Below are 16,208 nucleotides of genomic sequence, written 5' to 3' on the forward strand. Positions count from 1 at the left end.
AGTTTGTACGTACTGGGTGGGTTATCTCTGACAGTTCTGGTTTCCTCCATCATCCAAGACGTGCGGGTTTGTAGGTTAATTGGCTTCTAGTGTGTCGGGAGTGGATGAGTAAGTGGGATAACATAGAACCAGTGTGAATGGGTGATACCGGTGGTCAGTGTGGACTCAGTGGGCCAAAGGGCCTGTTTCCCTGCTGTATTGTTAACCCTAACCTGATTGTTGCTGTGTAGCTTGTGTTGATGAATGTTGCAACCCTCTGGGGAAGGGTCTCGATCCGAAACGTCACCCATTCCTTCTCTCCAGAGATGCTGCCTGTCCCGCTGAGTTACTCCAGCATTTTATGTCTACCGCCAATTTAAACCAGCATCTGCAGTTCTTTCCTGCACGCAATGCTGCAGCCATACCCAGTGGCACTACGAGAGCACTTTCCTGGCAAAGAGCACAGCTGTGAGTAGCTAACTTTGAATTCTTTGTCCTTCTTCCCTGCATTAGGAATGCAGGACAAAAGAGAAGACCTCAGCCACTCTGTGCATGTGGACAACTGCATTTTAAACTCAGAGGCCCTGGAGTGTCCGAAGGAACACCCAGCCTACACTGAGCGAGATTACAGGTAACCAATAGACAATAGGTGCAGGAGTAGGCCATTCGGCTCTTCGAGCCAGCACCGCCATTCAATGTGATCATGGCTGATCATTCTCAATCAGTACCCCGTTCCTGCTTTCTCCCCATACCCCCTGACTCCGCTATCCTTAAGAGCTCTATCTAGCTCTCTCTTGAATGTATTCAGAGAATTGGCCTCCACTGCCCTCTGAGGCAGAGAATTCCACAGATTCACAACTCTCTGACTAAAAAAGTTTTTCCTCATCTCTGTTCTAAATGGCCTACCCCTTATTCTTAAATTGTGGCCCCTGGTTCTGGACTCCCCCAACATTGGGAACATGTTTCCTGCCTCTAATGTGTCCAACCCCTTAATAATCTTATACGTTTCGATGATCCCCTCTCATCCTTCTAAATTCCAGTGTATACAAACCTAGTCGCTCCAGTCTTTCAACATATGACAGTCCCGCCATTCCGGGAATTAACCTAGTAAACCTACGCTGCACGCCCTCAATAGCAAGAATATCCTTCCTCAAATTTGGAGACCAAAACTGCACACAGTAGTCCAGGTGCGGTCTCACTAGGGCCCTGTACAACTGCAGAAGGACCTCTTTGCTCCTATACTCAACTCCTCTTGTTATGAAGGCCAACATTCCATTGGCTTTCTTCACTGCCTGCTGTACCTGCATGCTTCCTTTCAGTGACTGACACCCAGATCACGTTGTACGTCCCCTTTTCCTAACTTGACACCATTCAGATAATAATCTGCCTTCCTATTCTTATCACCAAAGTGGATAACCTCACACTTATCCACATTAAACTGCATCTGCCATGCATCCGCCCACTCACACAACCTGTCCAAGTCACCCTGCAACCTCATAGCATCTTCCTCACAGTTCACACTGCCACCCAGCTTTGTATCATCGGCAAATTTGCTAATGGTACTTTTAATCCCTTCATCCAAGTCATTGATGTATATTGTAAATAGCTGCGGTCCCAACACCGAGCCTTGCGGTACCCCACTGGTCACTGCGATCCCAACACCGAGCCTTGCGGTACCCCACTGGTCACTGCGATCCCAACACCGAGCCTTGCGGTACCCCACTAGTCACTGCGGTCCCAACACCGAGCCTTGCGGTACCCCACTGGTCACTGCGATCCCAACACCGAGCCTTGCGGTACCCCACTAGTCACTGCGGTCCCAACACCGAGCCTTGCGGTACCCCACTAGTCACTGCGGTCCCAACACCGAGCCTTGCGGTACCCCACTAGTCACTGCCTGCCATTCTGAAAGGGACCCATTTATCCCCACTCTTTGCTTTCTGTCTGTCAACCAACTTTCTATCCATGTCAATACCCTACCTCCAATACCATGTGCTCTAATTTTGCCCACCAATCTCTGTAACCCCTCTGTAACCCCTCTGTCACCCCTCTGTAACCCCTCTGTAACCCCTCTGACTGCAACCCTTTCATTGCCACCTGGATGAGAGTGGGGGGCAATGGACCTTGTTGCCTGTTGGGATGTGAGCAGCAGAGTTCTGAATGAACTGAGTGCCGGCACGAAGAGCATCAGATCTTTGAATCTTGAATCAGATCTAACTCGTGTTACTTTGGCAGCATGACCTTAGACGCAGAGCTGCAAATCTAACTCAAATCAGATCAGCTGCAGATCTATCTCTTACGCACAGCGCTGTAGATCAAGCTCATGTTACTTTGGCAGCATGAACTTAGGGCAAGAAGAGAGAAACAACTGACTACGTTTTATTTACCAGTTTTTATATCTTTTTGGCCATTTTCTTCTCATGACTTCAACTTTTTTTTGGCCTCTGGGAATAAGAGAGAGAGAGAAGGAACGTGAAAACCAAAGGGCCGATGTTTGTCAGCCTGATCACCATCAGTAACGTGCACCACTCAGCACAACTGCATCAGTGTTGATGATAGATGTCTGATGGCCCAGCAGTACATTCTCGTTTTACGTTGTAATAAATCAACTCCCCTTGGTTCAGTATTAACGCCACTTGGTTGTGTCACTATGTGCCAGTTTCATTGTGATTCCACAGTAAACCAATGTGTGCCAACTCTACACCCTGGCTATCTTGTGTAATCACACCGTGCCAACTCAGTGCCCACTGGTCACTGCTAGGTCTCAATGGAAGGAGAGCCATCCAGCTGGCCGTCTCTTCTGTTCTGAGCCCCTGCCTTCACATGTTCTGTTTGGCCTCAGCACCTTTGCAGTGGTTCACACCTTCATAACTGCCTTTTGTAGGAGCTGGGGCCAAGTCTCACGTTGTCTCTGAGATAGTTACAGATTCTCAATAATCACAATCACATTCTATTACAGTGCAATACTTTACTTAAACCACGATTTTGAAGGTGGGAACTTCATATTCACGGAGATTGATGCAAAGGTTATTACAGTAAGTTTCTTAACCTGTATTTACTTTTCTTTGTGGTCATCGAGGGGAGGGACAATAACTCTGGAGCTGAAACTCTTGTCACTTCTGTCAGTATCAAGGTCAGGAACACTCCGCTTAGATGAAGATTAATTCATCTGCCTCAAACCATTCCACCTGTTGTATTCTTCCAATTCCAATCAACTTATTCAACATCTTCCCTCTGAGCGATTTGGGTAATTCAGTGAGAACGAACCATCTCATTTCATGGAGGGTGCAGTCCCAGGCACCACAGAAACCCAACCTAATCCTCTGGGCCAGTGCCTCCCAACCATCCTCTGGGCCAGTGCCTCCCAACCAAATCCTCTGGGCCAGTGGCTACCAACCATCCTCTGGGCCAGTGCCTCCCAACCAGTTAATTCCGCTAAGGATTCTGTGCACAGGAGAGATTCCAGGCACATGGTGGGTGGAAGTGAATCTGCGAAAAGATTTGGGATCTTGGAGAATCTAGGTCCACTTCCACATTGTGACTCCAGGTTAATGGAAGATGTTTTTGAACATTTGATGATCTCTCCTTGTGCAGGCGACAGTTAACCCAACATGTGGTCGTGTGGTGGGCTTCTCCTCAGGGGCAGAGAATCCTCACGGAGTGCAGGCCGTGACCAAAGGGCAGAGGTGTGGAGTGGCCCTGTGGTTCACCCTAGATGCCCAGAAGAAGGAGCGGGTAAGGCTACCTCACCAAGCTACAGAATGGGGTCACATTTCAGTAGTCTAACTTGCAGGAGTGGATCCTAGTGCTGGTGGTGTGGAGGGAGTGAGATGTGGGCAATGGTAGAGGAGGGTGGTGGTGGTGCAGGCAGGAAGAGCAGTACAAGGTGTATCGGATGATGTGTTGTGAGATGAGGAGGAGGACATGGTGATGGGGAAGATGCACTGGCCATTTCCAACCATTGTTTCAGTCTCATCCTCAGTATTGCCATGTTTAAATAAGAAGTTTCCTCCTAGACATCCTGACCTTCAGCCCTGTCTCTCATTGATGATTTATATGTAAACAGTAGATTTAATTAATAAGTAACTCTCTCAATTCCAAACTCAAACAGTTACTCTTCCTCTCCATCCATTGGACAGTTTTGGAGGGATATGGACTAAACATGGGCAGGTGGGACTAATGTAGCTGGGACATGTTGGCTGGTGTGGGCAAGTTGGGCCAAAGGGCCTGTTTCCACGCTGTATCACTCTATGACTAGTGTAGCTGGGACAGGTTGGCCGGGGTGGGCAAGTTGGGCCGAAGGGCTTGTTTCCACGCTGTATCACTATGCCTAGTGTAGCTGGGACAGGTTGGCCGGTGTGGGCAAGTTGGGCCGAAGGGCTTGTTTCCACGCTGTATCACTCTATGCCTAGTGTAGCTCCATCCATTGGACAGTTTTGGAGGGATATGGACTAAACATGGGCAGGTGGGACTAATGTAGCTGGGACATGTTGGCTGGTGTGGGCAAGTTGGGCCAAAGGGCCTGTTTCCACGCTGTATCACTCTATGACTAGTGTAGCTGGGACAGGTTGGCCGGTGTGGGCAAGTTGGGCCGAAGGGCCTGTTTCCACAGCTGTATCACTCTATGACTCCATCCCTCTCCTCGTCTTCCACGTTCAGTCTCAACGAGCAGGGCTGGTAGTTCATGGGGTCACTCCAGTCAGACAGGATCTTCCATTTCCACAGTAAGTTCTATCTACTGACCAGGGCCTGGATCACAGGGTACTCAGGAGGTGGCTCTAGAAATCGGGGACGCAATAGTGATCATTTTCCCCGATTTCTAGAGCAACCTCCTTTTCATTTTCCAATGTTCGAGAGATTTTCAATGTACGAGAGATTTTCAATTTCAATGTTCGAGAGATTCTGCATCAGTTCCTGTGGATTGGAGCGTAGCTAATGTTATCCCAATTTTCAAGAATGGAGGGAGAGAGAAAGCAGGGAATTATAGACCAGTTGGCCTGACATCAGTGGTGGGGAAGATGCTGGAGTCGATTATCAAAGATATAATAGTGGCACATTTGGATAACAGTAACAGGATCGTTCCGAGTCAGCATGGATTTACGAAGGGGAAATCATGCTTGACAAATCTTCTGGAATTTTTTGAGAATGTAACAAGTAAAATGGACAAAGGAGAGCCAGTGGATGTGGTGCACCTGGACTTTCAGATAGTATTCGATAAGGTCCCACACAGGAGATTAGTGGACAAAATTAGAGCAGATGGTATTGGGGGTAGGGTATTGACATGGATAGAAAATTGGTTGGCAGACAGGAAACAAAAAGTATGGATTAATGGGTCCCTTTCAGAATGGCAGGCAGTGACTAGTGGGGTACCGCAAGGCTCGGTGCTGGGACCACAGCTATTTACAATATACTGTATGTAATGCTAAATCAGGTAGATTTTCCTGTTTCATTGGCCCTCCTTTTCTGTAATGTTTTAATTTTCCTTCTCTCTTCATTTTATTAAACATGGACCATAGAAAAGTATAGAACATGGAGAAGTATAAAGCATAGAAAAGTCTGGAACATAGACCATGGGAAGGTATAACATAGCACCAGGCCCTGGAGCCACAGTGTTTGTGCCGAGACCCTGGCGGTCCAGCTGTCAGTAGCTCGGTGTCCGATGACCAACCAGCTCTCTCTGTCCCCAGGAAAGGATTGAGGCTGATGACTTGGTGAAGATGTTGTTTGGGATGGAGGAGGAGCTGCGGCCAAATGATGGGGACATCAAGGAGCTCATCCCCACCGACCACCGGTCAAGCAAGGTCCCCACTGACCACCAGCCAAGCAAGGTCCCCATTGACCTCCAGCCAAGCAAGGTCCCCACTGACCACCGACCAAGCAAGGTCCCCATTGACCTCCAGCCAAGCAAGGTCCCCACTGACCACCGACCAAGCAAGGTCCCCATTGACCACCGACCAAGCAAGATCCCCACTGACCACCGACCAAGCAAGATCCCCACTGACCACCAGCCAAGTGAGATCCCCACTGACCACCAGCAAAGTGAGATCCCCACTGACCACCAGTCAAGCAAGGTCCCCATTGACCACCAGCCAAGCAAGGTCCCCACTGACCACCGACCAAGCAAGGTCCCCACTGACCACCGGTCAAGCAAGGTCCCCATTGACCACCAGCCAAGCAAGGTCCCCACTGACCACCGGCCAAGTGAGATCCCCACCGACCACCAGCCAAGTGAGATACCCACTGACCACCGGTCAAGCAAGGTCCCCATTGACCACCAGCCAAGCAAGGTCCCCACTGACCGCCGGCCAAGTGAGATCCCCACTGACCACCGGTCCAGCGAGCCCTCAGCCCCTGAGCCCATCCACAAGCCGCAGGACGTGGCACAACCTGCGGGGGACACTCCAGAGCAACAGACGGAGGTGAAGGAGCCAATGACAGAAGGCAGCAAAGTTCCTGAGGCCATGATAAAAACTATGGACTCCTCCCAGGAGCCAGCACCCACCGTCCCAGATCCAAGGTCAACAGCAGCTCTGAATGGTCCATCTACAAAGCAAGAGTTGTAAAACAACTTACAGCTGCGCACACAAGTGGTAATGCAGCCTCACCAAAGGGCAGATGGGTTTATTGTTTAGTTGTTCCTGATAACTGTTTTCCAATTTAGGAGCTCAAAACTGTGGAACTGCATCCCTCCCTCAGTGCCATCCTCCTCTCATCTGGTGCCTTTGACACTCCAGGCGTGGCCATTTATTTATCGTAACCCTGTTCTTCTTCCCTCCCCCGTGGCCCAATGATATCCTGCGGCATGGCAAGCCCCCTACCTGTGTCCATGATCAACCCCCTACCTGTGTCCATGAACATCCCCTACCTGTGTCCATGATCACCTCCCCACCTGTGTCCATGATCATCCCCCTACCTGTGTCCATGATCAGTGGTCTGTACTTCACACCATACAGTGCAGATGATGGTAGCAAAGAGAACCATGAGGGACCGTCTTCAAATGTCAGAGGACTTTTATTGAGATACACAGCAGGTTGGCAGTTCCATGTTTCCAGAATTCACCGCTTATATTTCTGATTTTCAGAGTTGCACAAATATGCACTGCCCCTCTCCCTCTCCCTCTCCCTCTCCCTCTCCCTCTCCCTCTCCCTCTCCCTCTCCCTCTCCCTCTCCCTCTCCCTCTCCCTCTCCCTCTCCCTCTCCCTCTCCCTCTCCCTCTCCCTCTCCCTCTCCCCCTCTCTCTCTCCCTCTCCCCCTCCCCCTCCCCCTCCCAAAAATATGTATTGTTTTTACCCCTGACTGCCATGCAATGTGTGTGCTCGTGAGGTTTTGGAGGAGGAAGTGTTGAGGCCTTCTAGAGGTGAAGACGAAAAGGTAGATATGATAATGCATCAATTTTAATCATTTTAAACTTGACCAAAAAAGATCCAAAACAAAATAGACACAAAAGGCTGGAGTAACTCAGCGGGACAGGCAGCATCTCTGGAGAGAAGGAATGGGTGACGCTTCTTGCTGTTTCGACAGAATGCCTCTTCTGCAACTGAGAACATACGTCACACTTGGGTCAATGCAGCTGCCTTACTGGGCCAGCTCTGCCTCGTTTCCCTTTGATGTGACTGGACTTTGCTCTTCATGCATTACACTGTCTTAGTAATACATCTACCACTTGCCCATTCAGTACAAATCCAACAGTAGTTGCATGATTTCTGTTTGATGCCTCGACTTGTTCAGGTGTCAATATTTCTCTACCCAGCTCTTGTGGAGTTTTATTCATAAATACATTTTTTGCCGTGTTTCTCAGTGTGACTCCGACTGTTTTTCTTCTGAGGGAGTCCTTCGGGCTCAAGGTATGCAGGGCAGAACTGCAGATGTTGCTATATACCAAAGATAGACACCAAGTGCTGGAGTAAGTTAGCGGGTCAGGCAGCATCTCTGGAGAAAAAGGATGGGTGAAGTTTTGGGCCGGAACCCTTCACAGACTGAGTTACTCCAGCACAGTGTCCACCCTCAGGCTGCTGGGCTTGAGCTGGCTGGTGGGAATCACAGACTCTTCCACCGACGACCAAAGGGGAGTGTGGTTTGTGAGGTGGGACTCTGCTTCCATCACTTGCAGGGGTCTGGCTCAGCAGCAGCTCGAATGCTCCTGTCCAAGTTCCGGGAGTCATGGGGCAAGATTCCCAGCAGCCTTTAGGCACAGTCACTTGGAGCAACATTGACTTGTTTCCTATTTTCTCATGGCAAAGCTCAGAAAAGCATGTCTGTTTCATGACTCAACATATGATGAGCATTTGCCAGCACTTTGCCTGTACTCGCTGGAGTTTAGAAGGATGAGGGGGGACCTCAATAGTGAGCGGCCTGGATAGAGTGGATGTGGAGTGGATGTTTCCACCAGTGAGAGAGTCTAGGACCAGAGGGCACAGCCTCAGAATTAAATGATGTTCCTTTAAGAAGGAGATGAGGGGGAATTTCTTTAGTTAGAGGGTGGTGAATCTGTGGAATTCTCTGCCACAGAAGGCTGTGGAGGGCAAATCAATGGATATTTCTAAGGTAGAGATAGATAGATTCAGGCAGGAGAATGGGGTTAGCTGATACCCTCTCCCTGTAGCTAATACCCTGGAATCCAGGCATCATTCTGGTAAACCACCTCCACAGTCTCTCCAAAGCCTCCACATCCATCCTGTAACAGCATCCAAATGCAGGTGCTTGAACGGTCCTTGCAATTCCTACATCGACCACATGGTGGAATCAGTGAATCAAAGGCCACCTCTGGACTGGGAGAGAAAGGAGCAGAAACACTGGAACTGGGCAATGAGGTTTATGGGCAGGGCCGCAGTTGGTGAGGATTAATAATGGTGGGTGATGCAGAGAGTGAGAGATGGCTGCAGATGTTTGGGTGGGTTGTAGGGTTGCCAACTATCTCACTCCCAAATACGGGACAAGGTGACGTCACCGCCCCGTGCCCCACGTGACTTCACCCAGCCAGAGGCCACGTGCTCCCGCTCCACCAATGGCAGCCACCTGGGCTGGGAGGCGGGTTGCTACAAAACCTCCGTTAGGCAAACACACTCGGCCCCGCTCCCCAAACACACTCCGTTAGCCTACACTGTCCCAGCCGACCGCTGACGCGGGTCTAATACGGGATAACGGCAGTTCCGTACGGGACAAACCAATTTAGCCCAAAATACGGGATGTCCCAGCTAATATGGGACAGTTGGCAACCCTAGTGGGTTGTGACGGACCTGGATTTCGTGTGTGACGTGGTGGGGGGGAGGGGGCAGGATCGTGATGAGATTGGGTGGGAAGAGAGCTCTACAGATTAGCCTTTATTCAAAAGATGCTGTACTGTAGCCAGCTCCCTGGTTGGTAGGCACAGCCTGGGATCTATGTGTCAGGCCCCTGTTGCAATTGGCCTCTTGTTCTTCTCCAATCCCGACCATCTACGAGCACAGATGTGTGGAGATGTTGCAGAAGTGGCAAGCAGATATGTCACATGAGTGGCACTCCACTTAACGAAATGAGGAGACGTGGGTGAGGGCTGCATCTCTGACAACTGGAGGAAACCACGTGTACTAAAGAACGAGGACATCTTGCATCTTCTCGATTGGAAAGTTTCATCTTGGGAGCAGATGTGACAGAAATGGAGAAATTGAGAATAGGGAATTTCATCTTGCAAGAGGGTGGGTGGGAGGAAGTGTAGTCTAGAAAACTGGGAATCGGTTACTAGTTGATAGTCGGTCCTTAGTGATGGATACAGAGAGATCAAGAATGGGGAGAGAGGTATCAGAGATAATGACAACCTTGCCACCCTTCCCTGTACTCCACCCGAAATTTTACCTATTTCTCCCTCCCCTTCCACCTAATTCCTTCCTCTAGCTTCACAATTTGCAACTCTACAATCCTTTTGTCTCACACCTTCTGTCTTTTCATCTCTGGCCTATGTCCAACCATCCATCAAACTCCACCTCACCTCTATCAACCTATTATCTGCCAGACTTTGTCCTGCCTCCAACTCTTCCCGCTTTCTTAACTCCCTACAATCAGTCTGACGAAGGGTCCTAACCCGAAATGTCACTTGTCCAAGTTCTCCAGAGATGCAGCCAGATCTGCTGTGTCACTCCAGCACTTTGTGTCTTTTCCTGCAATTTCTTCTCTGGCTTGTCACATTGTTCTTGGATATACCTGATCAGACCCTGGGGATTTATCTACCATCATATATTTTAAGACATTCAGCACCTCCTCTTCTATAATGCAGATCATCCCCCACATTCCATTAACTATTGTGAGTTCCTGGTCTTCATGTCCCCAGTAAAAACAGCAGCAAATTCTCCTGCAACTCCACTTTGGTCTTTGAGAGGCCCTGTTCTGTCCTAAGTTAGTTTTTTTCTACTTAATATATTTAAAATGTCTTTGGATTCATCTTAATCTATCTTATGCCCACTTATTACCTTCTTGATTGCTTCATGTATATTCTTGCATCCCCTAACCTCTCAAGGGATTCACTTGATCCCAGACTCAAGCCCCTTTAATTCTGATGAGAGGATCAATATCTTTGGTCATCTAGGGTTCCCTGCTCTTGCCAGCTTTGCCTTTCGCTATGTCAGGAACATACTATGGTGCATCTGTAGAAGTTGCTAAGAGATGTTGGAGACATGCCAAACTTATTTAATCTTCTGAGGAAGAAGAGACATCGGTGCATTTTTAGCTGTAGCTTCATTGTAGTTGATCCAGGACAAAGTGGTGGTGATGCTCAGGCCTCTGAACCCGAAGCTCTGACCATCTCCACTTGGCATGGATGAGTTGGGTCAGTGGGCCTGTTTCCGTGCTGTATGATCCTATGATAACCCAATATCTAAATCTATAAACTATATATTATTATATATTATATATTATATATTATTAAACTAGCAAAGGAGAACATGAAACAGGAAACGATCGGCTGGAATACTAATCATGAAATCAACAAGCAGCATATGTATGACTGTTGAGAGCTGATTATAAATTTTAAAATATTCTAACTACTTGGTAAAGCTACAGATGAAAGGTCCCTGACCAGTTGCCACAGTGACAGCTCAAGACTTACCCAAGGATTACATGGCAGACCACAGCTGGAATGTGGAACGTGGAATGTGGAACACAGGATCGAGGGTGTTTCAAGGGACCACAGGTACCACACAGTCCACTTCTGGCATCTACAATAACCGGGATTAACTCAGCCTTGCATTTACCCAGTTGTAGTGAACCCACAAGAGCCAAATGGGAAGTGATGCGATTGTTTCAGAGGAGTTGTAACCCTTCCCTCTCATTTTACATTTCATCCTCTTCCACTTATTTTGCATATATTCTTTTTTAAATCAAAAGATGTTTTATTTCTTCTTTTACCTTTCTTTTATTTTGAAAACTTTCTGTAAATTTCTGTAATATCTTCATCTTCTCAACTCCCACTTTTTCCTGATTTACTTTGTTCTTCTGTTTATTTAATTATTAACCTTTTCCTTTCCTCAGCCAAATGAACTTGTGTTCTGTGGAATATAGGCAATGTGATGCTACTCTGTTCTAACGGTTATCTAGAAATGAAAGGAAGTCATAGAGGAGGTACCTTCAATACCCTGTCAGTGCTACTCCAGGGGATCGGCACCAATATACACCGAACCGGTTAGTCATAGAGTCATGGAGTGACACAGTATGGAAACAGGCCCTTCGGCCCAACTTGCCCACACCGGCCAACATGTCTCAACTACACTAATCATAGAGTGATACAACGTGGAAACAGGCCCTTCAGCCCAACTTGCCCACACCGGCCAACATGTCTCAGCTACACTAGTCCCACCTGCCTGCAGTTCTTCAGATCCCATCATTTAATCTTGCGGCCTCTCACAGTTCCACTGCACATTAACATCTGTTTTACGATTAACTTTCCTCAGTTTTAAGCTCATTGATCTGGAGTTAACGTATAGGAAGGAACTACAGATGCTGGTTTAAATCAAAGATAGACACAAAGAGTTGGAGTAACTCAGCAGGACAGGCAGCTTTTTGGACCTTAGGCCTGGACCTTGAGTTAACTAGAGTTTTCACTCTCTAATAATGTTGCCAGATCTACAAGGAACTTCCAATACTTTTATGAAAAATCCAGCTTGGAATGTGAGGAGACACAAGAAACTGCAGCTGCTGGAACCTTGAGCAAAGAGTAAAATGCTGAAAGATTCATCAGGTCAAGCAGCAGGTGTGGGTCAGGACCCTTCTTCAGCATGTGTGGAAGGAAATGGACAGGTGACATTTTGGGTCAGGACCCTTCTTCAGACCGAGTACAGATTCGTTTTATGACTTAGAAATGTTAATGTAAAAGACTCTTCAGTATTGCACTGTGTGAAACACAAAAATATTTTACCTTGAAAGGAATGAAAACGTTTTACATATAAATATTTACTATACGATACGATAGAACTTTATTTATCCCAGGAGGGAAATTGATCTGCCAAGTCATAAAAACACAAAATACATGAAATTAAAGTGATGAGTGGAAAGAATTGGGGATGTGCAAAGATTGGGGATGGGGGGAGGGGATTCAGTCTCAGTCTACCCCACAACAGAAGGGGGAGGAGTTGTGCAGTTTGATAACCACAGGGAAGAAGGATCTCCTGTGACATTCTGTGCTGCACCTTGGTGGGACCGGTCTGTTGCTGAAGGTGCTCCTCAGGTTGACCGGTGTGTCATGGAGGGGGTGAGCTGTATTGTCCAGGATGCTCTGCAGTTTGAGGAGCATCCTCCCCTCCAAGACCACCTCCCATGAACTCAGCCCCCAGGACGGAGCCAGCCTTCCTGATGAGTTTGTTGATCCTGTTGCGGTCTGTAGTCTTCGCCCTGCTGCCCCGGCACACGACAGCGAAGAAGATGACACTGGCCACCACCGATTGGTAGAACCCACACAGGCTTCACGAAACTTTGGAATCAGAAAATGCTGGTAGAGATATGTAACCAGGGAAACATAGAGCTTAATTAATAAAACTGCTGCTTCACAGAGCCAGTGATTCAGGTTCAATGCTGACTCTTGTGCTATCTGTGATGAGTTTCACCCTGTGACTGCGTGGGTTTGCTGTTTCCTCACACATCACAAAGTGGTGCAAGTGGGTAATTGGTCACTGCGGCACAAACTGTGTGTCTTGCTCAATATTGTCCATGAGGTCTGGGAAGTCGTAGTCCTCAAGAGTTGCATTTTATGGGTCTTTAGCCTTGCCTCACCTGATGTGCTTCAGCTTTTACTGTTTGCAAACATTTAAGGGACACCTAAGACCTGTTGATAAGAAAACAATTGAGAATTGAGGCCCGAGTAGATCCAAGTGAACATGAAAGGTCAATATTTATTTCCATTGTGACAATACTCAATTGTGTTGATGTTTTGAATATTGTTGTGACAATACTCGATTGTGTTGATGTTTTGAATCAGATAATAAAGAAATTTGTGAAATATTTGTTAATGAATTTCTGTGTGTGAAGGTATCCACGTATTAATCAGTCAACAGAACATTCCAGGGGAGATAAATACAGATAATGCACATTCCTGCCCGGCACTCAGCTCCGTTTGACTTGTTGATAGGAACAGCTGGATACCAAATAGCAACAGCTGGATACCAAAGATCAACAGCTGGATACCAAATATGCTCTTTTGCATAAAATTGTGTCTGCCATTATAATATTAACCTGTTGGTAAGAGCTGGGAATGCAATGAAAGACATAGGTTCCATCCTCGTGTGAAAGTGGGCATGGAAGTGTCTCAGTGACAGCTACGCTTCGAGCTTTTCTCCTCATTTGTGGCGTACAACCACAATTCATTCTGCCTGTTACGTTACCCTGGGAATGTGGCTGATGTCCCCATTCATGTGGTATTCTGGCAAATATACTACAATGATAAGGAAATATCTTGCAAACCTCCTGTTTAAATTGGTAGCCAGATAGTAAGGGTATATTTGCCACCTTCTAGTTTTGAGGAATTCAGAAATAGCCCGGGGAATGTTGAAAGATGACCACCAACGTTTCTACTGTTTCCAAGGATACCATTTTTAGTGTTCTGGGATACAGATTATTGCGCCGTGTGATTTAATGGCTTTCAGTGTCATTACTTTCTCCAGAACTATCTGTTAACTAATGTTTCCTTTCATAACTCCTTCCTATTAACAGAACCAAAGTATTGGCTTAATTGCTCCACCACTTCTGTGCTCCCCATTATAAATTCCCCAGTTAATTAATCTTTGAAGCTAAGTTTCCCCAAGGGGCTATGTTGGGGAATGAGGGACACTTCTCTGCATCTTATACTGGGATAGGAGCTGGTTAACAGGCATGGGGCTGGGAGTGTTGTTCAGTTGTTTAACTTGTCTGAACTCCTTTATTTCAGCATTAAGCATGCTGGAATGTTCATTATTAGCATTAATACGCTATTTGAAAGTCTTAAGAATGTCAGTTATTACCACGCATTAACCTCAGAGGTGATTGAAATGACTATTTTATGAGCCTGTAATGTGATGTTGACCTTGGGCAAAGTATTAATCAGAAAGCACGGACATTAATGGCCTGGACTCCACAGTTGAACTCCTCTATGGGGTGTAAGAAAATAACTGCAGATGCTGGTACAAATCGAAGGTATTTATTCACAAAATGCTGGAGTAACTCAGCGGGTCAGGCAGCATCTCAGGAGAGAAGGAATGGGTGACGTTTCAGGTCGAGACCCTTCTTCAGACTGATGTCAGGGGGGCGGGGCAAAGGAAGGATATAGGTGGAGACAGGAAGATAGAGGGAGAACTAGGGAGGGGAAGAGAGGGTCAGAGGAACTATCTAAAGTTGGAGAAGTCAATGTTCATACCACTGGGCTGCAAACTGCCCAGGCGAAATATGAGGTGCTGTTCCTCCAATTTCCGGTGGGCCTCACTATGGCACCTGGAGGAGGCCCATGACAGAAAGGTCAGACTGGGAATGGGAGGGGGAGTTGAAGTGCTCAGACACCTCTATGGGGTGTGCATTCTGTGGCGGTTCTCCCCAGGTAATGTGAAGGCAGCTTTAAAACAGTCAAAAGGTATCACACAAAGCTGGAGTATTTCAGTGGGACAGGCAGCATCTCAGGAGAGAAGGGATGGGTGATGTTTTGGGTCGAGACCCTTCCTCAGACCCGAAACGTCACCCATTCCTTCTCTCCTGAGATGCTGCCTGACCTGCTGAGTTACTCTAGCTTTTTGTGATACCTTCGATTTGTACCTGCATCTGCAGTTATTTTCCTACACTCCTTTAAAACAGTCAGTGTATGTGTGGACATCTTGGGAGAGGCATCGTGAGTCTCTGAGCTACTTGTACTCTGGTGTCTGCAGGGAAGCTGTCTTGGAGCTCTCCCCACGTTCATACATGGTGCTGGGTTTCCTGTGGTGCAGATACATACCTTCAATGGGGAGTTCAGTTTATTATTGTCATGTATCGAGGTACAGTGGAAACGTTTGATGCTCGGTGTGGTGGTGCTGGTCAATGGTAAGTGGGAATGAGGCCTGTGATTCTTCACTTCTTTATTCAATTCATTAGTTGCCAGCCTCTGGGAGGAGATTGTGTGAGATGCTTTCTGCTGATTAACCCTTGTAGCCATTCTACATCTGTCACTGTGAATGAGAGGTGATGAGGATATTTGTCTCTGATTCGATCCACACCCTCACCAGGATACTTTCTGTTATTCTGCTTTTCTTCATCTCAGGGGCGGGGAGAGCAGACGCAGCTTTTACCAAGAAGCACCTGAGATTAGTTAGAACCCTGATACACTTCTGTCTCTTAACCTGAGGATATTGCAATCTGATCTGCAAGACCAGGTGCTGCAGAAAGCTGTTCACTGTACCCAAGGCACACGTGACAATAATAATGATATCTAATGGGGAACATCCCACGACAGGTGTTGTGCAGAATACAGGTCCTGACTAAAGAATGCTGGTTCCTGGAGTGGATGCGAAGTAGATTGAACAGTTTCCCATTAGATCAATTCCTGGCAACTTAAGTACGGAACAAAGAATTGAAAACTTCTTGGAATATTCAACGGCACACCTGTAAAACCACACCACTCCCCAGACTGTAGGAAGGAAATCCAGTGGACTCAAGTAGACTCAAAACATCAACTGTTCATTCCCTCCACATATGATGATGCCTGACCCACTGGATTCCTCCAGCACATTGCGTTTTGCTCAGTGTTACAGCCATACTTGATACTGCATTGA

At 47.3% G+C, this 16,208-nt stretch overlaps 1 protein-coding gene across 2 annotated transcripts in view; it reads left to right on the forward strand.

The window, feature by feature from the left end:
- Positions 1 to 12,389, forward strand: part of p3h1 (prolyl 3-hydroxylase 1) — a 33,327-nt gene extending 20,938 nt beyond the window's left edge. Inside the window, exons 12-15 of one of the 2 annotated variants that reach the window (XM_078425227.1) lie at positions 493 to 610; positions 2,939 to 3,014; positions 3,574 to 3,714; positions 12,068 to 12,389. In XM_078425227.1, the coding sequence (XP_078281353.1) occupies positions 493 to 610; positions 2,939 to 3,014; positions 3,574 to 3,714; positions 12,068 to 12,097 (365 nt within the window). In that variant the 3' untranslated portion in view covers positions 12,098 to 12,389. Of the gene's footprint in view, positions 1 to 492; positions 611 to 2,938; positions 3,015 to 3,573; positions 3,715 to 5,666; positions 7,762 to 12,067 lie in introns of those variants that run through there. The other variant, XM_078425226.1, reaches the window with a different exon arrangement.
- Positions 12,390 to 16,208: the final 3,819 nt, after the last annotated feature.

This window comes from Rhinoraja longicauda, chromosome 30 (genome assembly GCF_053455715.1).
Source record: "Rhinoraja longicauda isolate Sanriku21f chromosome 30, sRhiLon1.1, whole genome shotgun sequence".
Lineage (NCBI taxonomy): Eukaryota > Metazoa > Chordata > Chondrichthyes > Rajiformes > Arhynchobatidae > Rhinoraja > Rhinoraja longicauda.